This window comes from Phacochoerus africanus, chromosome 7 (genome assembly GCF_016906955.1).
Source record: "Phacochoerus africanus isolate WHEZ1 chromosome 7, ROS_Pafr_v1, whole genome shotgun sequence".
In the NCBI taxonomy this organism is placed as follows: domain Eukaryota; kingdom Metazoa; phylum Chordata; class Mammalia; order Artiodactyla; family Suidae; genus Phacochoerus; species Phacochoerus africanus.
The window spans coordinates 56242057-56266722 of NC_062550.1; the positions used below are offsets into that span (position 1 = coordinate 56242057).

General features: G+C 36.9%; 1 protein-coding gene across 1 annotated transcript in view; it reads right to left on the reverse strand.

Annotated features, from left to right (window-relative positions):
• PDE3A (phosphodiesterase 3A) overlaps nt 1-24666 on the reverse strand; it is a 327252-nt gene that overhangs the window by 48960 nt on the left and 253626 nt on the right. Inside the window, exons 3-5 of the mRNA XM_047787451.1 lie at nt 13533-13790; nt 11370-11524; nt 5270-5394 (exon numbers count right to left, since the gene is read on the reverse strand). Of these exons, the coding sequence (XP_047643407.1) occupies nt 5270-5394; nt 11370-11524; nt 13533-13790 (538 nt within the window). The remainder of the gene's footprint in view (nt 1-5269; nt 5395-11369; nt 11525-13532; nt 13791-24666) is intronic.

Genomic DNA, 24666 nt, shown 5'->3' on the forward strand with positions numbered 1-24666 from the left:
TGTTTCTCCCGTTGGGCAGACTTTCAGGGATCTATTTAGTTGAATTCAGCACGCACAGGATATTGGTTATTTTAGAAACATTTAGCTTCACTATGACAGCAGTCTAAAGATGGCGCAATGCAAAATCCCTTCCATAACAATCCTGAGAGAAATAGTTTACGTACTTTAAGGCAAGGATGGGGACGCTGGTGCCATTCCTGTGGCTCTCATCTCTACCATCTGCCTTTATGGTACCTTCCATGGCCATTCTTTGCCCATCACATGTTTGCCCTTTCTTCTTGGTCTTTTTTTTGTTTTTGTTTTTTAGGGCCTTCTCACCTGTGGCACATGGAAATTCCCAGACTAGGGATCCAACAGGAGTTGTAGCTGCTAGCCTACACCACAGCCACAGCAACTCGGGATCTGAACCATGTGTCTGCGACCTACACCACAACTCACAGCAACGCTGGATCCTTAACCCACTGAGCAAGGCCAGGGATCAAACCCATGTCTTCATGGACAATGGTTGGGTTCCTAACTGGATGAGCCACAGCAGGAACTCCTGACCTTTCTTCTTGAGTGCAGGCATGTGAAGTAGAGAGCAAGACACAGAATATAAGGCTGTTCCTCATTTCTGTCCCGTCATTTGCGCTGCTATTTCTGGTGACTATGCTAATCATAATTTCCATCTTCTTGACTTGATCATGTTGGTTATTTTAAGAATTTTAACTTTATTACATAAATAAAGAAACTGAGAAACAGAAAACCAAATCCTCCCACTATTCCAGACTCAGTTGAAGACAAGACCCCAAAATCCTAATTTTAAGTTATCTCAATTTGTTGTCCTCATTTTTTCTTTTCTTTTCTTTTTTTTTTTTTTTTTTTTAAGTAAGTCTCAAGAACAAAGGAAAGAATTCTGGACTAATATGTGGCCTTGAGCAAGTTACTCAACACTTCTGTGCCTCAGTTTCCTCATCTGAATCTGTTTTCTGAGCTATACAAGAATGTAGAACACTTAAATTCATACTTCATGCCTCAAGTTAGCCTAGTATTTTAATTCTTTCCCTTAAAAATATGTTAAAAAATAGCCACAAATCTGGAAAGACTATTATTTATGTACATAAATAATAATGTTTATTTGGATGGAATCATGGTTTTTAAATTTACTTGTTCACCATTTTTATCAGATCTCAGAGTTTTCTCGGCTAATGTTTCTTTCTAGAATCTATCCATCATAAATTTTTGTTTAAATTAAGATTTGGTAGGTGGTAAAGTTTTGACTTACCCGTAGATGTCTTTAATTTATTTCTATTCTTTTGTGAGACAGATTTGCTGGGTACATAATTTTAGACTGAATATACTATTCTCTCAGAACTTGGAAGAAAATATTTTCCTGTGTTCTGACACCCTTTATTTCAAACAGTCTATTCTCAGTTTGACTGAAAGGTGACATGCCTTTTCTCTAGCTAATTTTAAGGTTATTTATTTATTTACTTGGTCTTTGGTGTCCTATAGTTTCACTATTCTGTATTTATGTGTGATTATTTTTTTTTACTCTTTTCTCCCCTTCTCAAAGAGTTTATGTTCCCTATCCTCTACTAAAACTATGTTTATATATGTTAGACTTTCTAATTCCTTCTCCTGTATCTCTTAAAATCATTTATATATTTTCCAGTTTCTCATCCATGTTTCATTCTGTTAATTTCTTCACATTCTCTGCCTTATTAATTCTCCCTTCAGTGGTCTATATACCATTTTATATATATGTGTGTGTGTATATATATGTATTTATGTATATATATGCATGTATATATATGTGCGTATATATCATACACATATGTATATGTGTATATATACACACACATACGAGATATATATATATATATATATATACACACACACACATATGGTTACGTTTCCAAAAGAAACATGTAGCTGCTCTACAATTATCTCTCTCATTGCTATTTTTTATGACCTCAGATTTTTCTTTACCCATTTGAGTATTTTTTAGCACTTAAATATCTTAGCCTTTCCAGAGATCTATAAATTTGGGTTGTTTTCTCTCCTTTTTCTCTAATTCATGGTGTTTCCTTGTGTGTTTACAGTGATCTTGTCTGTAAGCTTCAATTTGTTTGAACTTGATATGTTGAAGCTGTGTGGTCTTTTACTGGTGATGCTTTACTCCAAAAATTATCTTTAAATATTTTTGCAGGGAGCCAAGGGGTCATTCTGAGCTAGGACCACTTTAGTGTCCCTTTAAAGTCTAGGAGTTTAGGAGTTCCTGCTGTGGCGCAGTGAGTTAAGAATCCCACTGCAGTGGCTTGGGTTGCTATGGAGGTGCAGGTTCAATCCCCGGCCTGGCACAGTGGGTTAAAGGATCCATCATTCCTGTAGCTGTGGCATAAGTTTCAGCTCTGAATCAGATTCAGTCCCTAGCCCAGGAACTTCCATATGCTTTGGTTGTGGCCATAAAATTAAAAAAGGAAGGAGGGAGGGAGGGAGGAAGGGAGGAAGGGAGGAAGGGAGGGAGGAAGGGAGGAAGGGAGGAAGGGAGGAAGGAAGGAAGGAAGGAAGGAAGGAAGGAAGGAAGGAAGGAAAGAACAAAAAACGAAAGTCTCATGTTTAACCTGGAATGCTCAAATTCAGTTCTTCCACTTTGTCAGAACCCCAAATGAGTCTCACCATCACTAAGCTAATCTGCATTTGCCCTCAGTGTAATCCCAATTTAAGTGTTTGCCCACATTGTCCTGTTCCTGACCCCAGTGAAAGCTCCATTCTAGTCCTCAGGTCATGAATAACTTCTAAGTTATTAAAAAGTAGAACACTGTAAACCAGCTATAATGAAAAAAATAAAAATCATTAAATTGAAAAAAATTTTTAAAATAAAAATAAATAAAAATAAAAAGTAAACATTTCTAAAGAGCAGAGACCAGATTAATTTTTGGAGAGCCAGATTATCTTTAATGGTTTCCTTCAGTAATATAATAACAATAAGACAGTACTTTGTGGGGGAAATGTCTTCCTACCCAGTAGAGATTTAAGCAAAGTCAGTGACTAAATAGTTTCAAGGAATAGTTATCAGTATAAAGTGGGTGATCAAAGGGGAAAGAGAGTACAAAGTTTTCTTTCCTAGACGTAAAAAACAACAGAAGAACTTCCTTAAGTTGGGCCTCTTAAAATTAAGTTTATATTTCAAGGTGGTCTCTTGAAACATTAGTGAAATGTAAGTACTGGTCCTCTAGCCATCATAGAAACACTGCCATTTTCAGGACTTCTGCTTCTGGCTATGATGCTGTACTTTGTAGTAAATCCCTGCTTCTCTGAGAACAAGTACAAAAGTGGAATTAAATATAAAAAAGCTATCAAGGCAAGGCAACCAATTGAGAGACTAGGTTTCCAAATAGAAGAGACCCTCAGAAGGGTGAGCCAAAATCCTGCAAACTGTTCTTCCATTTGGAGCATTATTTATTGACCACTGGCATGGGACAAAAGGCTAAGAATCCAGGCAGAGGGATGCCGCTATTAGGAAGGCAAGCCAACAGAGCTTTTAGTAATGCCATGAGGCTGATGACACAAATATTGGAGTTTGGGGCTTCCATGGCAGCCAGAACTTGAATGTCTAACAGCCCAGTAAGAAGAGGGCAGCTTTCTGTTTGAGCCATTTGTAAATTCTTTCATTGCCAGAAAAGCAGAAGATTAAGAACCTAAGCAGGGAGCTACTGAAAATCTCAGCAGAGTTTTCTGCAGTGCTGAGAGGGGAAAATTTAGAATATTCCAAGCAGGAGATGTCAGAGGAGATACCCCAGGCTCTCAATGGGGATTCTAGGAGGGGGCCATTCTGGAGACGGAATCTGACAAAAACTGTATTCTGGATTCTGATTAAATGAGGTAATCTCCCCCCAAGCTACTTTATTTCCTAACTAAAACTTCACCCCTACTAAACTCCTTCCAACAGTTCCTGGGTCCTGTCTGGCCTCTATCTACATACCTGCTTTCACCTTCCTTTCTGCGTTCAGCACTCTCTCTTTCGTCTTTAGTTTTGCTAATCATTTAGAATCTCAAGTTCCTGAAGCTTTCCCTCAACATACTGAGTCTTGTATCCCCTTTCTTCTCTTTCATGGCTTGAAAGTTCTCCCTCACTTCCTCATCATAGCCTTCAACACACTATGCATATAGTAAAAGCTGTCAGCCTGTTTATACTCCCCACCAGAATGTAAGTGAAAATTCTGTGAGAGGAGGAACAGGGTCTGTCAATGCCATCCATGCTCCTCAAACTAGTTCGGTGATGGAGATGGTGAATACACCACACATATTTATTGAGTAAATGGTGCCTGGAAGGAGAGATGAGCTGAGGCTTCAAAGCATGAGGGGTGCATTGACACAAACTTGGAAAACCCCATAAAGATCTGAGATGGGATATGTCACATCAAATTTTACTCTGTACCTGTTTGAAAGAGAAAGAAAGCCTCCCACGCACAGTGCTTTTGGCTCTTTTGGTTGCTGATTTGTGGGCTTTTTCAAAGGGCTCGCAAAGATCTTGAATTATATTTTCTCCAAATTTAGATACCTCTTCCTTCCAGTATTTATATATTTGGGAAGGTGGGGGGGGGTAAGTAACATAGAGTAAGAATTTCTTTGAAAACTTAGACTATGGATAGTAAATGAGGTGTTTCCTCAAATTCATATAAATACCATGCTTCTGAGAAATAATTTTCTTTTAACAGACACTAAAAATAAAATTGAAATTTGATAATTACTTCATTAGCTTTTATATTATAACACAATGCTTCCAGAGATTTTCCTCAGTGGTGACACTGACTTCCTATTCATCCAATAAGTTCAAGATAGGATATCTCAGAGTTCCCGTCGCGGCACAGAGGTTAATGAATCCAATTAGGAACCATGAGGTTGTCGGTTCAATCCCTGGACTCACTCAGTAGCTTAAGGATCCATTGTTGCCATGAGCTGTGGTGTAGGTTGCAGACATGGCTCGGATCTGGCATTGCTGTGGCTGTGGCTTAGGCCAGCCCTGGGAACCTCCATATGCTGTGGGTGCAGCCCTAAAAAGAGACCAAAAAAAAAAAAAAGATAGGATATCTCATACAGCAACCAAAAAAGAAACTGTATCATCAGATAAAATGGAAACTTAAGTAACTAATTGGTTATTGAGGTTTTTTTCTTTTTAGAACAGTGAAACCAAACACATCTGAATACTTCAACACGTAAGCCTGAGTTTGTCCGTCACTGCAGACTCAGTGAGTGTGAACTCTTTCCCCAATAAGTTACATACCCGGTCGGCTTTGCTTTTTAGCCTTTACGTGGTTAGATGCAGAAACAGCATAGGACGAAGTAAAGGATCTGCTTTTGGTGAGAGTCATCATCACTGGGTTTTTCCACGAATCTGGATTAATAGCACTTTATATAAAGACAGAGAATAAAGAAAAATGAACAAACTATCAATTACTAGATTAGATCTTACCAGAACCCAATCATCATTTCCAAAAGAGATGTGCTGATCTAAATCATGGTCCAAGTTCAGTAGCAGAACCACTTTATTTCCAAAGGATAAATTAGGTTATCTAAATTCAATCTGTATGGCAGGGAGACAGACAGCAGTCACTCTTCAAGGATACTGAGTGAACAAAAGACAAAAGACAGCTTTACTATTTAACCAATTAATAGAAATCACGAACCTTCTCATTCTACTTATATAATCATGTTCCTCACATATTTCCTTTTTTTATTTTTATTAAAGTATAGTTGTTTACAATGTGCCAATTTCTGTTGTACAGCAGTGTGATCCAGCAATGTATGTATATATTCCCTTTCTTATATTATCTTCCATCACGGTCTATCCCAAGAGACTGGATATAGTTCCCTGTGCTGTACAATAGGACCTCCTCGCTTATCCATTCTAAATGTGATAGTTTGCCTCTACTAATCCCACACTCCCAGTCCATTCCACTCACTCCCCAGATTTTCTAAAAACATAGCAAAGAACTGGTTAAGATGCAGGTGAAATGACAGTAGTTACAAATGGCATAATGCTTCCTCCTACACTCTTAACATTCTTTGTGTAATTAAATTCAAAACTTAAATGCTTATAAAATCATTCAAAGATAATATTCTTTGCAGTATTGTTAAGGAAAAGGTTAGTGGTGGTTTTTACCATCACACCTGGAAAGTGCTACACATTCTAGGTTATCACCGTATCTTTGGTGATAGCCTGGAAAGAAAGGGATGACAAGCCAAATCCCCTTGTAGACATATTAATGGTGTTTAAACATACTGATGCAATTCACTAGAAGAAAAGTAATGACAGTGAGCCTTCACCTAGGGAATGCCTTTAGTAGGATATCCTGGGTCTGTTTAGGTTACTATGGTAAATAAATCTGGAATCAATAAATCCCTGGAGGGGATGGGGTGAAGAACATTAATTACAAAGCCATGTAATTACTGGGCTAGAAATTTTGGAGGTATTCCAAACCAACATTTATCTGCAGGCATTGCTCAAAACCTTACATGCTGAATCTGAAACAGAATCCATTGTAATTTGAAAGGGAAAAGAATCCAAGAAACCACACTGACAATCTTGGACCTCTCCGAAGGAAAAGGGCTTGGTTTGTATTTTGCTTGCTGTGTGGCACTGGTAAATTTGGTACCAGGGAAGAGCTCTCATTTGCATGAATATAATTGGACAATTGGACCCTCAGCCAATCTTAGATTGGTACTGTAAGTGGAATGTATGAGGTCTCTCTGGGTGGCTTATTGTAAATAAACCTGAAATGAATGGAATTATGGGGTCATGAATGGGTGGGGATTGTCATGCGAGCTGTAGAATTAATGAGGTGTGATTTAGAGGTATTCCATGACTACAACAGCATCATTCTGATTGCATGGCTAAGTCCAAACCAGAACGTGTGCTAATGTGAAAAAGGACTTTCAGGGTGCTGGACTACCAGGTTCAGACCTCTCAAAGGGAAGGATGCTAAGCATTTGCTTGGCAGTTGCCTGTATCCTTTGATTACTGTAAACTTAGTGATGGGAAAGATCTGTAACTTGTGTTGAGTCTGATTTGACATTCTGCCACTTATTACCTCCTCAGTTCTCTTTTTTTCTTTTTCAGAGAGATTTTTCTTTAACTGTTGACCGAGGTATTTTAAAACCTCATCTCTTCTCCGTACTTTTAATAGCATTTGAAATGTGGGATGAACTCCAACATTTATCAAATACAATTAAAGAAAGGCTACAAAATAGTATTTGTTACATATCCTTCTTAGAAATCTCACCCTAGGCATTTCACAAATACCTGGAATTTTGAAACAACAAAATGAAATAAAACTTTGATTCTGAGATAGATAACTATATAATATTTCCTTATGCTGCTATTCTCTTTCAACTGTTTTTGCTGGCCTGACTTATAAGATGTAATGTGAAGAAATTTTATGTAATGTATATGTGGCCTAACTATTTTCTTAGCACTTTATACAATAAATAGGTTGTGACTTATCTAGGTAGACTTTAAAAAGATAAACACTTAACATTAACTGAATATAATTTTTAATATCTTAAAAAGTTAAATTATGAAAGCTAGCTCAAAAACTGCCTACAACTGTTTTTTATTTCTTTAATAAAAACATTTAAAATATGCTCATTTTTATAAGTTTCAAAAAGTGCAACAATGGAGCATCTTTAATGTATAGGAAATTAATGACCTTCTTTATAAATAAAATTTTAGGAGTTCTCTTGTGGCACAGCAGGTTAAACATCCAGCATTGTCACTGCAGCAGCTTGGGTAGTTGCTGTAGCCTGGGTTTGATCCCTGGCCTGGAAACTTCTGCATGGTCAAAAAAAGAAAAAAGAAAAAACAAAATACAATTCTACCCATATATCCTTTCTTTTTCTTGTTTCTTTTTCTTTCTTTTTTTTTTTTTTTTTAGGGCCACACTCATGGCATATGGAAGTCCCCAGGCTAGAGGTCGAATCAGAGCTGCAGCTGCAGGCCTATGCCACAGCCACAGCAACATGGGATCCAAGCTGTGTCTGCAACCTACACCACAGCTCAGGGCAATTCTGAATCCTTACTCCACTGTGCAAGGCAAGGGATTGAACCTGCATTTTCATGGATACTAGTTGGGTTCATTTCCATTAAGCCACACAGGGAACTCCCCATATAGCTATCTTAACATAACAATTATTAATGTATTAAAATATACTATTAATAAAAATAACAAATCACCATATGTAGGTGTGTATATCTACAATTTACAAGCACTTTCAAATGCACGGCTTTGTGTGATCCTTGAAATAGTTTTCAGCTGGCTATTGACTTTTACCTTCTTGATTCCTATTTACATCTCATAAATATGTAATGATTTGCATCCTAGGGAGGAAAATAGCTTGGGGAAACCTTTCCCTGGCCTTCCCACACTAAACACAGCAGGGGAGAGCTTATCTGTGTGTCTGCTATAGAAGATCTCAACCCTCCTCCACAAAAGTAGATTTTATAACCTTAGTTCTACTCAAAATGACTTCATCCTCTAAAAGTCCTCCCAGGCCCTAATGTTTTCTTTTACTGAGTGTACAGCCTTTACAGAGGCTGGGGTCAGTCAGTTTCAAGGCCAACATGGAATGATTAGGGTGTGATTTAATTCAGACTTTTTAAAAATTTATTTCTCTCAAGCACACTTTTTTAAAAAGCACCTACTGGCAATCCTTCCACCTAATTTTACTCCAGTTGTACCACACCAGCCCCCTACCCCCTTTCCTAAGAATCCCTTAGAGTGGGTACCAAGGTTCAGACTAAGGTCCTGTGTGTTTCTCCAGACACACATCTCTGAGTGTTAAGGCCAAGATCCTTCTGATTCTCAGTCCAATGCCATTTCATCCAGCTCTACCTAAAACTATCCAGGGTAAGTCATCCAGCTATGAACCTAAAGGAATAGAAGCCCAAGGACTGTTTCTACTTTTCACTTCCCACTCTTGTCCTCCTTTTGATCACTGCAGAAGAAAAGACACGGAAAGGAAGAAATCAAAGGGAAGAAATACAAAGGCTAAAACTCAAATCAGTTTTGAAATTAGTTAGCAGTTTTAGCAATAGGTCTCCTAAGTGCAGAAGGTCCTAACTTTGGTTTATTATCAGGGCTGGAGATTATCTATGAGCATCTTTTCAGCGTTTTCGCCCAGGACAGAGGATGAGTCAATCAAAACTAGCTTTATTTAATGGTGGTACCATGGCCACTTACTTACATATGGTTTACCCTTACAGGGCTCAAATTCTCTTCAGAATGAATTTCATTTCTTCATAATGCTGAAAAAGTTGTATTACTCTCAGATTTTACACCAAGACTTTTAATAGGATAATAAAATTAAGGAAGAACAACTTAGGCAGTGGGAAAAAAGCATACCCAGGCAAGACATCTGAGTATTTTTAGGGCAAAGGAGTGGGACTGCATGCTATTCCTTATCTATCTTGAAAATATCTGAGTATGAGTATTTATTTCATAAAGCAAAATGACAACATCCCTAGGAGTTAAGCTCATAAAAGCTTTTGAAAGCTTCTTTCTCACAATGATTTCAATTTCAGCCCCCAATCTCATTTAACTAAAAGAAGACAGGGGTAAGAGAAATGAAATTTGTTGAGAAGTAACATACATTAACACAAAGAAAGAAATTTAAGAATGTATGAATGGATTATTGATAGAGTCATTCTATGGAAAGAAAATAAATACTCTGACAGGAATCTAGGCAAGGTGCGTTGGTAAAGTATTCAGCCTCTCCAAAGACATACACTGAGAACACAATTCATTTTCTTAAGCAACAAATATTTAACTATAACTTATCAGTGTTCACTGCTGTAGAAGTTGACAATGGTCAATATTTTCATAAGAAAATATCACCAATGACTTGTAATTTCAAACTTTAGGAAATGTTCATGAAACAGACTAGGTAACATCTTCCCATGGTGATGTTTAGAAGTTTTACAAAAGTCCACGTAATAAGATAGAGTGGAATTATACTGAAAGAATCACTCAAGCTTACTTCTGAATCTATAGGCTTATTAGACTCTTGCTAATATAGAAACCGATTGTATTTTTAATTGAGAAAGCAAGAAAAATCAGCAGTCATTAAATTTTTATAATTTGAAAAGTTCCCATTTCTCTTCCAATCTCAGAATGGTACTTTATTTATATTCAAGGCCAAGATGAAGGGAAAATCACTTCTAATAGTGCCATCATGTAGTTCAGCAAAGATGTGATAATTTTTCAGTTATTAGGTCATAAATAAAACTGATGCAAATTTCAAAAACTTGAAATCATATGGTAAATGTTCTGATAATTATGGAATTCATGTGAAGTATGCTATTTCTATTCTAAATAGAAAAGGACAAACATTATATGCACCTCTTTCAAAGCACCTCTTTCTTGATGATGTTTTCTTTAAAACTCTTTTTAGACCTCAGCACTCTCTCTCCTTTAACTTTGGTAATTCTGACTTTCCCAGCCACTTTGTAAAATTAGCATTAATATACTAAATAAAGTTTATTCTATTTTTTTCACTGAGGTACAACTGACATCATGTTTTATTAGTTTCAGGTATATCACATAATTATTTCCTATTTGTATGTATTGTGAAATGGTCACCACAATAAGTCTAGTTGACATCCATCATCACACAGTTACAAATTTTTTTTCTTGAAATGAGAACTTTTAAGACTGACTCTCTTCACACCTTTCAGATACACAATACAGTATCATTAGAGTCTGTATACACCATGCTGTATATTCCATCCCCAGGGCTTATTTATTTTATAACTTAAAGAGTGTACCTTTTTGACCCCCCCTCACCAATTTTGCCCACTCTTGACCCCCGCCTCTAACAACCACCAATCTGTTCTCTGCCTAAATAAAGTCTAAATCATCAACCGTTAGAACCTATCCTGGTGCTCTTGGAATGGTGATCTACTTTTTGATCTGATCTTTTCCCTTTCATATTGCAGCACCCTAATGCTAGGATGCTGGTCTAGTGGGCTGGGGGAAATTTAACAACCATTTGTAAACATCATGTTGGCTGCTTTGATTTAAAGATCCATACAAATCTCAGTCTAAGCCCAACTTTATTCTGGGGTCAATTCTTCCCATCCAAAGTCACAGCAGCAGGGATCACCTCAAGCCACTGTCCCCATTTATATTTAACAACACAGTGTAAGCCCAGTCATCGAATATTAATCCCTACACTGCTCTGGATTGAAAGCATACACCTTTTTCATTTTCAAAGGTGTCCTCCAGCCAACTAGAATTGATTGGGCCTCCCATCCCCTGTAATTTATAATTCACTGCTGGTAAGGAACTTCTCCAAGAGACAGGAAACTAATAGGAGCATTGCCTAACCTGGATGAAGGTGCCTCATGCAGTTTGATGCTGGCACTCCGGTCCCTCCGTACTGGGGCAGGTTCCAAAGTGGGCAGACCCGTGGCTGAGGTGGTGGTTGTCCAAGTCGATGAAACTCGTCTCAACAAACCAGGGGGCAAACTCCTTCTCAGGCGCTAGGATGAAGGAGTGTTTATTTTATTACCAAGCATATTTTCTATCACTAACTTCTATGTCATATAATGAAAGAAAAGGGGTTTCTTACTGGTAGGGAATTTCTTAAATTATATTGGTTGACTCTCCAATATAGTTTAACATAGAGATAGATAGGTAGATCGATCGATTGACTGATCTATCAATCTGTATCTAAAATTTGGGTGCTCAGGAATTCAATAAGAAACTCCAGTCACAGTGAGTGAATATTACAAAAATAACATTTTGGGACCCTCATTTCAATGATGTTACAAACATGGAATTATGGGTATGAGAGTCAATTACCTTTGGAAAAATTGTATAGTTACGTTAGTTCAGTAGGACTGACACACCTATATACATATTAGATTAGTTATTATGAGCAGCATTTTTTTTCTCAAAAGACACTTGTTTGGGATGCAGATTAATTTCTCTCATCTTGCACAACAGTTGCTACTGATTTCATTTTAGCTTCTTTATTTAGAAATGACAGGAGCAAAGGGTTAGTCACAGGATGTGCCACTTCTCTCATGGTTCACATGCCTTAGACAAGCATATGGGTGGTGTCATCAGGACCAACTGCTCTTCACAGAAGATTCTGCTGGTAGACCTGTGACCCATTTCTGTTGTTTCTTCTCCTGCGGTATCTTAAGCAAGATGTGTGGCAAGATTCTAGGCTTACCACGATGAGCACTAGCCCTCTAAACAGAGTCTTAACCTTCAAAATTACGGAAGGTAACCTAATACAACTACAGCAATGGCTATAAGAGGAAGCAGTTCAACTCATTTTTATTTGTGGCTAGTTACTCTGAGGAGAACAATCATGTAGGTAGTGTTTAACCAAGACCCATTCTGTTCTTCTGAAGATGGTAAAAACTTTGAGATGTGAATACATGGCATGTTGGGATTCAAGAAGAGCTCTGATACTAAATTGTTTTCAAAATCTCTTAAAGATCTGGACAAGTATCTTAGAAGGTCATTCAATAGGAAGAGAAAAGATCAAGCAATGGAAATACTGGGGTTGTTGTCCATAAACCTGTCACTGACTGCATGTCCATTCTGGGACCCTAAGGAATCAGTTAATCTCTCTCATTCCTTGACTGTCTTATCGTACTTAGCCATACCTTTGTCGCAGTAGATGTTCCAAGGAAACTTAACTACCTAATTGACAAAGCTGTATGAAGAACACAGTCCTGGGTCAAGAGACTCACAATGGCAAGTGTCCAGATGATACTGACTGATCACTAGCTCCAGAGGACAGCTGCTTGTTTACTAAATAGATAACTGTGTTGGACATACCGGAGACCCCTGAAATTCTGTTATTTTTAGTACTTAACATGACTTGTTTTCAACTAATACTGAGGTCTAGATGGGGTGCAAAACCCTATCCCCAACATCTCGCTTTGGTAAAACGCTTATATCTTATATGTAAAAAGAAGAAATTAAACAAATCGCGAAGGCCATCTTTCACTTTAAATAATCTAGAACCAACCAAAACTTTTCCGAGTGCAAAACTTATTGGGTTTCAGAAAGACCACAGGGTGCTAGGAAGGATACCCTATTAAGAAATCAAAGACCAAAGGAATCTTGCATTTCCAAAGTCAATGAATTTTACACAGAATCTGCAAGACTGGGAGCAGGGATTTTTGCCTGTTTTTCTGTTTTGTTTTGTTTCTGTTTTTCCTTTCACTGCCATATCTTTAGCCCATAAAAAAAGGCCTGGTATAGAGAAGAAAAAACTTCTTGAATGTCTGCATAAAAAAAGGTAATGTAAAAACAAAATTTTTGTTTGTTTGTTTATAGAAAGCTCTTACGTATAAGGACGGAAGTCTTTCTGTTTAAATTTTTATTGCTTTGGTCACCCTGACTGACACATCTTTGCAGAGTCACTGGTATGAATGGGCATGTGGGTTTGGAGTGACAAGAAAGAGGCCTAGGAGATAATGAAAAGAAGAAGTTTAACGTGTTCAGGAACATGTCATCAAGTCTTACCTTGGGAATAGCCAGCTTGTCTTTTTCAGCGCTTTCTTCAGAATCTGAGCAGGTATAGTTTTCACTGAAAGAAACGGCGGGGTTCACTCTGGGCTTGTGAATGGCCTGGAAGGTGAGCTGTGTGCTGAGGAGGTTGCTCACTGCCCTCAGGGATGTACACACGTTGGGAGGCAGAGAAGGGTCTGCGAGAAGGTCAGTGATGAGGCCGTGAGCCTCACCCATCACGGCAATGTCCACAGTGATACTGGTTCCTGAAGACTGGAATACCAAACATGGGAGAGTTGATGAGAAAGGCTTGAGACGGAAGGCACGAGAGAGGGAAGCTGGGCTTCTACTGAAAAATGAACAGAAGTGACACTCGGGTTGCAGTAAGGTGACATTTAAATCACGTTTCTGTTTCAAACTTTGCCAATATTTTCCATGACTTTTGCCATTTTTTTGTGTTCAATAGCACATTTTTTACTGCTAGAACCTGTGCAGGGGTAGGACGTATTGGCAAAGATAAAAAAATAAACACTAGTGTTTCAAAGGTAAAACGTTCTAGGAAACAAACAAAAACTTCATATCAATCACTCCTTAAGTGAAATTCAACATTTTAATGCATATTATTTAGAAAGTGTTTATCAATAAATGAATGAAAAGGATGTCATGTATATATACACAATGGAACACTACTCAGCCAAAAACGACATTTCATTCTGAAAAATAAGATTAATACAGTAAAAATCTTACTTTTATAGTCTTATGTGATATTTGAACCTGGCATGTGGTAATTTTTAAACTAATATTAGAGATTAGCACAAAAAAGCAATTCAACTTGTGTTCAGATTCACAAATTGCCCCTTTTCTTGTGGTTGTTAAGAATAGAAGTTTCAGTTCTGGATTTCTGGGGCCCACTTGTCAACTTCTGCCAGAACTGTCTATTAGATTCAGAGTCATTACACTGTATTTGCTAAAGAAATGAAAAGCACCAAAAACAGAGGACAGGCGTGTTCCTTACTCTGCTGGTCAGGTAAGAATGTAGGCAGGAGGATGTGAAGAGCCAGGGAGAGCAGGGGCAGGGTCAAGGGTAAGAGCAGATAAAGCTTAAAGATGGCATGTGAACAGCTATTAATGTTAGAATGTTGCCATGGTATGAGGCATGTGGAACCTACATAACTTTAAATTGCATAACACAGTGATTGGCTTGAGGTTCTGGAACTAGGCTACTTGCGTCGAAATACTGATTCCTGACCCTACCCCTTTCTAGTTGCATAATCTTTGGTAAGTTAGTAAGCTCTCTGTACTGCGATTTCTCCATCTGTAAGATGGATATGCAAAGAACAAACCTAAGGAAGGGACGATAAGAATTAAAAGGGAGATTACATGTAAAGCATTACTATTGTGCTAGCAATTCTCAGTGTTCAATAATGATAAAGGTATAAATAATATAATAATAATCCTTTAGTTCTTCAATAAGAGATAATTAGAAGTCTGGCTATGTACTTGGAAGAAAATAAAGTAGTTTTGTTTGTTTGTTTGCTTTTTAGGGCCACACCTGTGGCATATGGAAGTTCCCAGGCTAGGGGTTGATTAGGAGCTACAGTTGCTGGCCTACACCACAGCCACAGCAATGTAGTATCTGACCTGCATCTGAAACCTACACCATGGCTCATAGCAATGCCACATCCTTAACCTACTGAGCGAGGTCAGGGATTGAACCTACATCCTCGTGGATACTACTCGGGTTTGTAACCCACTGAGCCACAAAAGGAACTCTGGAAGAAAATAAAGTTTAAGCATTCTCTCACAAGAAATTTAAAAATAAACTCCAGAGAGATGAAAAGTTTAAATGTATAAAATTATAAGATTATTAATAAAATATGGGGCTATTTTATAATCCTGGGATTAGGAAGACTGTTAAAGAATAATAGAATGGCATAAACTGTCAGTAAAACATCTAATAGATTTGACTAAATAAAGACATAAACTTCTTCATAAGAAAATATGCCATATACAAAGGTAAAAGGCAAACAGCCATGAGACTACATCTGCCACATAGAGAAAACAAAACATATGCAAGTTTTTACTCTTGGCTTTAAAAAAAATCAATAAAAGATAAACTTGGATAAAAGGAATGAATATTCAGGTATTCCCATTGTAGCTCAATGGTTAATGAACCTGACTAGTATCCATGAGGATATAGGTTCGATCCCTGGCCTTGCTCAGTGGGTTAGAGATCCGATGTTGCCATGAGCTGTTGGGTAGGTCACAGACGTGGCTCAGATCCTGCATTACTGTGGCTGTGGTGTAGGCCGGCAGCTGTAGCTCCGATTCGACCCCTAGCCTGGGAATCTCCATGTGCTGCAAGTGCCACCCTAAAAAGAAAAAAAAGAAAAAAAACATAAAAGGAATGAATATACAATTCAAACAAAATTTAATAATCAAATATATAGGAGTTCCCACTGTGGCACAGTGAGTTATGGATCCAGCATTGTCACAGCTGTGGTGTAGGTTGCAGCTGTGGCTCAGATTCAATCCCTGGCCTGGGAACTTCTGAAAATTAAAAAAAAAAAAAATATATATAAAAAGCGAATTGCATCCCGGATATTTAAGATACAAATTAATGTAAAAAAACAACATTAAATTGTCAAAATGGTAAAATACTAAAAGACTGATAGTACTGAGTATTAGTAATGATTTGGGAAAATAAGCAATGAGTAAAAAAAATCCAATATTTTTGGAAAACAATTTTTGCTGGGTCTATCAATTTATAGTTTAAACGTATATATCCTATAGTCTAGCAAAACAATGCAGTTATTTAGTCTGAAGAAAAACTACACATATATAAAAATATAAAAATAAGGCTATAAAAGCAAGGGTACAGCAGTGCTCTGATAACAATCAAAGAATGTGGCCATAAATGCATAGGAACAGAGAAATTGTTTTTAAAAAGTTGTACTATAAATATCCTATAAAGTATCATGTACTTGTTTAAAAGGTTTGGGTAGTTCTATAAATATGTATTTGAAAAAGTACTCAGGAAACACTGCTCAGTGGTGAAGAAAGTATGTTATAGAAGAAGTGAATATGTATGTTTTTGGAATTAGAAAAATACAATGATTATGAAAACACCCAACATCTATGAAGGTCTCTAGTCTTAAAATAACTATAAGCCATGGATAAATTATTCCGTAAAGCTATCAGATGGAGGTTATGTCTTTAGTACTAGAAAAATAAAATTAGCAATAATAACAGTGATGAATAATAATGGTGATAGCTGATATTTATTGTGCACAAGTCTAAAAGTAGGTACTCTTATTATCTTCACTTTTATTATCAAAAATAATTTGCCAAATAACTGAATCAAAATAATTCAGAATTACATAGCTAGAGCATAGAAATGTAAGGTGGAAAACACAAAAACGTACTCTATTTCCACAGCCCAGGAGTTGAACTAGCAGGTTGAAATAAATACTGAATGTTTTTATTGTATGCTACTAAATACATCTATAATTATTTAATATTTTATATAATCATTGTGCCATGTTTTTCTGTTTGTATGTTTAATATCGTTTGTGAACCAACATGAAAACTTAACTGTAATGTTAATAGTTTTAGGATATATAATTATGTGTATTTCAAAAAATGTATGTACATTGTTAACTTCAAAAATGATTGTGAGAAATGCCACTGAATTAGTTTAACATTCCCTTTTAGAAGTTTATTTTCAACTGTATCTCTGATTATCTTGCTTCTGGAAAACTCACCCAGTGTGACCATCAAAAACTATAATATTTATTCTTATCCGTGCTGTTCTAATAAACTTAAACTAGTAAGTCACTTTACTGTTTTCCTTAAAAAAATTGAAATTTTAAGTCAAACTTCATATTCAGGACATAAAATGTTAAGATGTTTTGACATAACAGTTTATGTACTAATAGTTTAATAATTAGAGATTTTCTCAACATGTTCTCACAGTATATAAAACTTACAAATGTGAAGAAAAAGTAGGACATGCTCACTGTTAATTATAATTATGATTTTAAGTGAATTATTAGTGAGAAAACAAGTCTATTTTATAATTCTCTAATTTTATGTCTTTTATAATACATCTTCTTTTTTAAAGTAATGGATGTATTTCTTACATACCCAGAAAAAAAGAAACTAAAAAATGTTAAAGTAACTTTAAAATAGAAATGAAATCCTTATAAGTCAGTTTTAGTGTTACATAAGAGTTTAGAAAATAAGCACATTATGTATTTCAATGCTACTTTTTTGTGAAAGCCAAGGTCTTCAAGTGAAAACAAAAGCAATATTCACGCCAATAAAAAGCAAATTATCCATGTTGGAAATAGCTAAGAAACCAAACACTTTTACTATTGCAAAAGTCTCCCTACTGTCATGAAGTCAATCTTTGTTTTATTAGTTTTTCAATTAAAAAAACAAAATTGCATAACAGTTAAAACTTGTATCACAGAAGTTGTTATCCTCACTTTTTGGCTCAAATAACTAAAGGCTTCAATGAGGCATGAAATCTAAAACCAACAATCAGATTCATTTGCCACAAACTCGCCAAGATTAACCACACATGAAATGCTGAAAGACTGAAAGAGAGATAGGCTGCTATTTCAATAAACAACAGGAAAGTTATAAAGACTTCGGCATGTCCAGGGAGTCACTATCAAGGAATTTAAGGGCACAGGGGCTTTGGCTGCTTGGTAGTGTTTTTTTCACCATATGATTCAAAATACAAAACAATGGAGTGACTCACAAAGAGGGTATTTCCACACTTATTCAACTTAACTAATATACTTCAATTTCTAGGTATACCGGATAATGCTCAGGAAAAAAATCATTTAAGTGGTGAAATCTTAGCTAGTGATAATAACTACTAAAGGTTAAGTTTATACTAAAGATACTGTAAAGGAAAGGTTTAAGCTAACAGGCTGAAATCATCGTTGAGTGCGATAATGAACTATATTAAGCATAAAACTCCAGTTGAGTCTTTTTACAGTGCATATGATCAAACGAATCTTTTCCTTAAAAAGAGTGACCAAGCAATAAAAAAGATTTTACTTTGCAGGCTCGCCTTATAATGGAAATATTTATATTTAACCTTTAAGAAAATGCAAGTATAATTCCCTGGGCACTATTTAAATGACAACCAAATTTGGAATGCCACCTTTAAATAGAAAATCTGGAATTTCAGTCTGATAAACAGTGGAGTAAAGTGCAGTTTTATATATCAAACCAAAAATAACTGATTCTTTTGGTAGATCCACTACTTTCCAAAGTACCTTGTTCTTTCAGTATCCCCCCCACCCCTGCCACCTTATCCCCTTCCAGTTTACTTCATCATCTCCAGGATGTCCTACTCAATACTGGTTGCTATGGTAACAATCTAGATCGCTTCCAAGTTGATCTACTTGTAAATCAAAGGCTTATAAAATCTGAAGTTATAGATAAGAAGTTAAAGAAACAATGACAAATACACATAATCACTACTAAATGTAACTCCTGAACTAGACATGTATCAATCAATTCAATTACAGAAATTTTGTTTATACTGTCACCTCTTCTTGGCTAAAACTTTGAAATTACACTACTGGTATAAAAAAGGGGAAAGCTTTGAATATGCGTAGGAATCAGAAAAAATCTGTACTCTATGAAGGGATCTAAGTTTCTAAACTATCATATGTTGCAAATTACAAAAAATTCTAATAAACCTATGTGATCAAATGACTAACAGTTTGTAAAACAAAATTATTAACAGATTATTTACTGCCCACTGTGTTTGGGTTTCTATCAGTATATTCAGAAATGGTTAATTTTTAAAAGAAAAAAAAAATCAGGAGTTCCCATCGTGATGTAGGGGAAACAAATCCGACTAGGAACCATGAGGTTGTGGGTTCGATTCCTGGCCTCACTCAGTGGGTTAAGGATCCAGCATTTCCGTGAGCTGTGGTGTAGTTCGCAAATTCGGCTCAGATCCCGCTTTGTGGAGGCTGGTGGCTGTAGCTCCGATTCGACCCCTAGCCTGGGAACCTCCATGTACTGTGGGTGTGGCCTGAAAAAGACAAAAAATAAATAAAGAAAAGAAAAATCATTAAGAAGTCTTAGGAAGTAACTACAGAAACAAGGTAAATGAAAACAAAGAAGTAAACATCATTTCACTTCAAGAAAGTGAAGGTGCCGGGGGGGGGGGGGGGGGGGGGGGGATCAGAAAGCACTTGGGAAAGTTGACATCAACAGCAGTTAGCGGTTCAAAATGATTAGGGAGATTATCCAGTATAGGGGCAAAGGTGATGACAATGCATCCAATTCTTCACAAATTTTGTTGGGGGGCAGCACAAGTATAATCTAGTTAAAGGACTTTTCCCTACACATTTTGAAGCAAAGATCAAATTGATAACTTAATGAAATAGGTTAAATACATTCCTGCCCAGAGGCAGAAGATAGAATACGTCTCAAGTCTTCTGACTCAGTGAATCATTTGATGTGTCATTTGCTTTGGAGGTTAATTTATTCTAACTGGAGGAAAAAAACTGGACACAGCATAAAAGCATCTCTTCACAATTCTACTTGAAACTCAAAGATAGGTTACAAATGCAAAAGCACTAGAATTGAGAAAATAAATTACCTAGATAATCTAGTCGAAATGCTTTATTCCTCAAATCAGGCCACTGTTTTTTTATTGTTGTTGTTCAATATTTTGTTTGATAATGGTTTCCAAAATAAATCATGGGCTTTCTCTAGGCAATACTATATCCATTGGAGCACTCAGGCTTCCCTGTAAAATCAGAGAACTAGCCTGGATATTTCTCAGGTGCCCTCCAATTCTGTAAATCTAAAGCATTTCTTTACATAACATATATACACCAAAGAAGAAAGAGGAAATACTTTGAAAACTTATTTCTTGGAGTTCCCCTTGTGGCTCAGTGGAAACGAATCTGACTAGCATCCATGAGGATGTAGGTTTGATCCCTGGCCTCGCTCAGTGGGTTAAGGATCCGGCTTTGCCATGAGCTGTGGTGTAGGTCATAAATGTGCCTCGGATCCAGCACTGCTGTGGCTGTGGCGTACGCCAGCAGCTACAGCTCTGATGATTCAACCCCTAGCCTGGGAACCTCTAGATGCCGCGGGTATAGTGCTATAAAAAAAAAAAAAAAATTCTTGGCTCATTAAGCATTTTACATTTTAAAAAGGACTTTTAGATTACTACTCAGACTTAGAAAAGTCCTTGTTTCACTGCTTGCTAATCTTATTCAAACTCTACCTTCTAACTTACCATTGAGTCACCAATGCTGTTTCCTTCCTTTGGTAAAATGTCTAATGTACATCAAGTGCTTATGGAGAAGAGATTATTCTCTGGACCTTCCACACTCAATAATCAGTTACACATTTGCCAAGGGTCAGATTTGTCTGGTCCCAAATCTGTTTAGGCCAGCTGAAACTGTCATCGTAACTTATATATGCTAATAAAATATCAACCAGTGATATGTGAGTAAACAACGGGGTAATTTCAGGGAGTTCCTTGGTAGCCTAGCAGGTCAGGGATTCAGTGTTGTCACTGCATTGGCGCAGGTTCAATCCTTGTCTGGGAATTTCTGCATGCCTAGGGCGCGGCCAAAAAATAAAATAAAAAATAAGTTGAATAATTTTAAAGACTTCATAAATAGATTCATAAAGATGAGGCCCTAGCATCTGATTTATGTTAAATTAAATAGGGGAGATACAATTGCAAAGATTCAAGAAGAAAACAATAATGTGCCTGAAATATTTTCAACTCAGAAAGTTTCCAAGTGCCTAAGTCATTTCTACTGTTTTAAAAACCCCCAAGGAGTTCCCGTCATGGCGCAGTGGTTAACGAATCCGACTAGGAACCATGAGGTTGCAGGTTCGATCCCTGCCCTTGCTCAGTGGGTTAACGATCCAGCATTGCTGTGAACTGTGGTGTAGGTCGCAGACGCAGCTCAGATCCTGAGTTGCTGTGGCTGTGGTGTAGGCTGGTGGCTACAGCTCCGATTGGACCCCTAGCCTGGGAACCTCCAAATGCCGCAGGAGTAGCCCAAGAAATGGCAAAAAAAATTTTTTTTAATTAAAAAAAATAAAAATCTCCAGATGGGTAGTCATATACAATGAGGTACAGGTGTACTGCATGTAAGACAGATAACCCAGAACTCTAATCAATATGGTAAAAATATACCCAAAGAGAAACATTCTTAGTTTTTTATCAAAAGATGTGTGAAAGCATGCATGTTCATTTTGAATTAAGTTAAAATATATTACTAGGAGTATAGAAAATGTTATTTTTTATGATTCTCTGCTTTAATAATAACTTTTTAAATTAACAGACCAACTACTGATTAAGAGGGCTCCATGCTAATTTAAACCCAACACCTGCTTTCACTTGAAATGAGATATAATAGCTATGTCAAAGCTATTCATTACTATTCCTCTAATAAGGGACAGAGAGTGAAGTTTGGTTCAAGAATTATTGCATGATACAAAAAGGTACAAGTGTATGTTTTTATCAAGTATGCAATTGGGAAGGCTGTATGTATGAGAAGTTGGAAGCAGGGTACAAAAAAAAAATCAGGATATAAAAGAGGACATTTTAGGAGTTCCCGTCGTGGCACAGTGGTTAACGAATCCGACTAGGGTTTGATCCCTGGCCTTGCTCAGTGGGTTAAGGATCCAGTGTTGCTGTGGGCTGTGGTGTAGATTGCAGATGCGGGATCCCGAGTTGCTGTGGCTCTGGTGTAGGCCAGCGGCTACAGCTCCGATTCCACCCCTAGCCTGGAACCTCCATATATCACGGGAGCGGCCCAAGAAATGGCAAAAAACAAAACAAAACAAAACAAAAAAATAAAGACCAAAAAAAGGACATTTTATTCATTCATCAATATCAAATTTTTTATTTTATGAGGTAGTACATGGGGCCTTTAAGAACATAGGATCTAGAGTCTGACTCTGTGTTCAAATTTCAGATCTGCTGAGATTTGGGGAAATTCACTCATCTCTTTAGGTCTTGTTTTCTCATCTCTAAAATGAGGTAATAATCATGCCTGCTATATAGTATTGTTGATGATTCAATGAAATCATGCACATAAAGACGTCCAGCTGAGTGCTTAGCCCACAGTACAAGTTGGAAAAATACTATGTAGTACCGCCATAATTACTGTTTTTACATTGAAAAAGGTTATGTGCACAAAGGGATCCATATCATACATGTATATACTACACACACTGGATCAGCAGTTTCTTTATAAATGAAGGCAGAATTATGCTAGAGAAATAATTTCTCTACCAATAAAAACAAAACAAAACATTAAAAAACCTTGAATAGTTTCACTTTTTTCTTCCAGGTAAAGACAGTCATAAAATGGACTGTGTTCCCCACTCCCTTATACTCATAATAGTTCTGAGATGAATTTTAGGGTCTTAGAAAGTAATTTGTACAGAGGCCCTGGTTTCAGTTAATATGGGTGATTGCACTGGTATGATTTATAATACACCATGTGAAAAGAATTCTCAAAGCAGGCATCTTAGCTCCATTGTTGGAAGGTTTTTTTTTTTTTTTTTTTTCCTTTCTTTCTTTCTTTCTATGTAGTCATCCTGGGAGGCAAACACAGCATGGGAAGAACATTCTCAGGGTGAAAAGGGAGTTGGGATAAGGCAGGGATAAACAGTGTAAGGGATGACACACAAAAGAAGTCATGGGGACTTTTTTTTACCCAGCTCTGGTCCTAATGCTGGGAAAAGATGACTGCTGGGTTTTGGGGAGCTGCCACCCCTCACCCTCCAAATCTTTCTTTTCGATACCAGGGAGCAGTGTCTTAGTCTTTAATGGACTAAATTCATGTAGAAGATGAGCTGGATTCCGTAAATGATCTTTGGTGTATTACTGGTTCTGACCTCAGAGCCAGCAAAACTGCATATGTGTTTATAATTTCATAGGACCCATTTATAATTTTAGACTTGAAGTTGGTTGGGAAATTTTTTAAAAATGAAATCATGTGAAAATTTTGCAGTAACTCATTGTAGGCTGAACCTTGGCTAAATGTCATCCTAAGGAAGCAGATGTTTGCTTATTTTAATTTTCTGGCAGAGAATATGAGTTGACATTTGGATTTGCTCCTTAGGATAATACATATGTACAGTAGGAGGAAAATATATAGGGCCCTTCATCAAACTGCTTTCTTTCTAAAAACACCTCGGCGGGCTGACCCGATGTGAGACACAGCAAACTCCAGCAGCTACCAGAATTCTTAACTTCCTTCTCTTTTGATGTTCAAAGAACATTCCATGTCACCATATAGGATGTAGTACATGGCCTTGTGTCCTCCTATATTTCCTTACAATCTGTCTGCAAATAAGCCCAAGCCCAAAACTGTTAAAAAAAAAAAAGAAAAGTTCTTCTGTTTATGTTTTCTAAGATCTTTGAGACACTAGCAAAGTCACTCAATATCCTCAAAAAAACAACTGTCAGAGAATCTTGTTTTATTATTTACTAAAGAAGACATACTTAAGAAATTGCTTACTCAAGTAAGCACTCCTATCTCTAAAAAGATAACCTTAGCTGTCTTTGACTTCCAGGCTGGTACTCCCTAATTATAAAAGATGAAGTGGCTGGCAAAGCTAGGAGGAATTCAGGTAATGGACTATTCTCGTGACTGTTGAGGCAGATGAAGCTGGCAAGGCTTGGTTAAGTATAGGTTGCTATGTAAATAAAAAGCATGATTGTTTCTGTTAGTGGAAGAAACTGGATTCTCTGAGCGTGAGCTTCTAAATATTATAGAAAAAAAATCAGAGTCTCTGAAATAAGTATGAACTCACAAAGGTGATGAATTTCGATGGTCTTTTGTTTGCTGAGTTTTAAGGACTGCTATTAAATTTGATCTTGAGTTTTCTGTTTGCTTAGCCTAAAAACAATTTCAGTGAACAACAGATGGCAGTCTTCTGCCTTTTAAAAAGAACTCCAACTGTCTGCAACAGCTATTTGAATGAGTGCTGCTCACTCATTAACAGGCAGAGTTTGGTTTCTTTTGTCACAGAAAAAAAAGAACAAAAACTAAAACCGAAACACAAAAACCTTACATTAGACTATTGGAAGGAAAGTAGAAAAAAAAATTAAATTGTGTTAAATCCC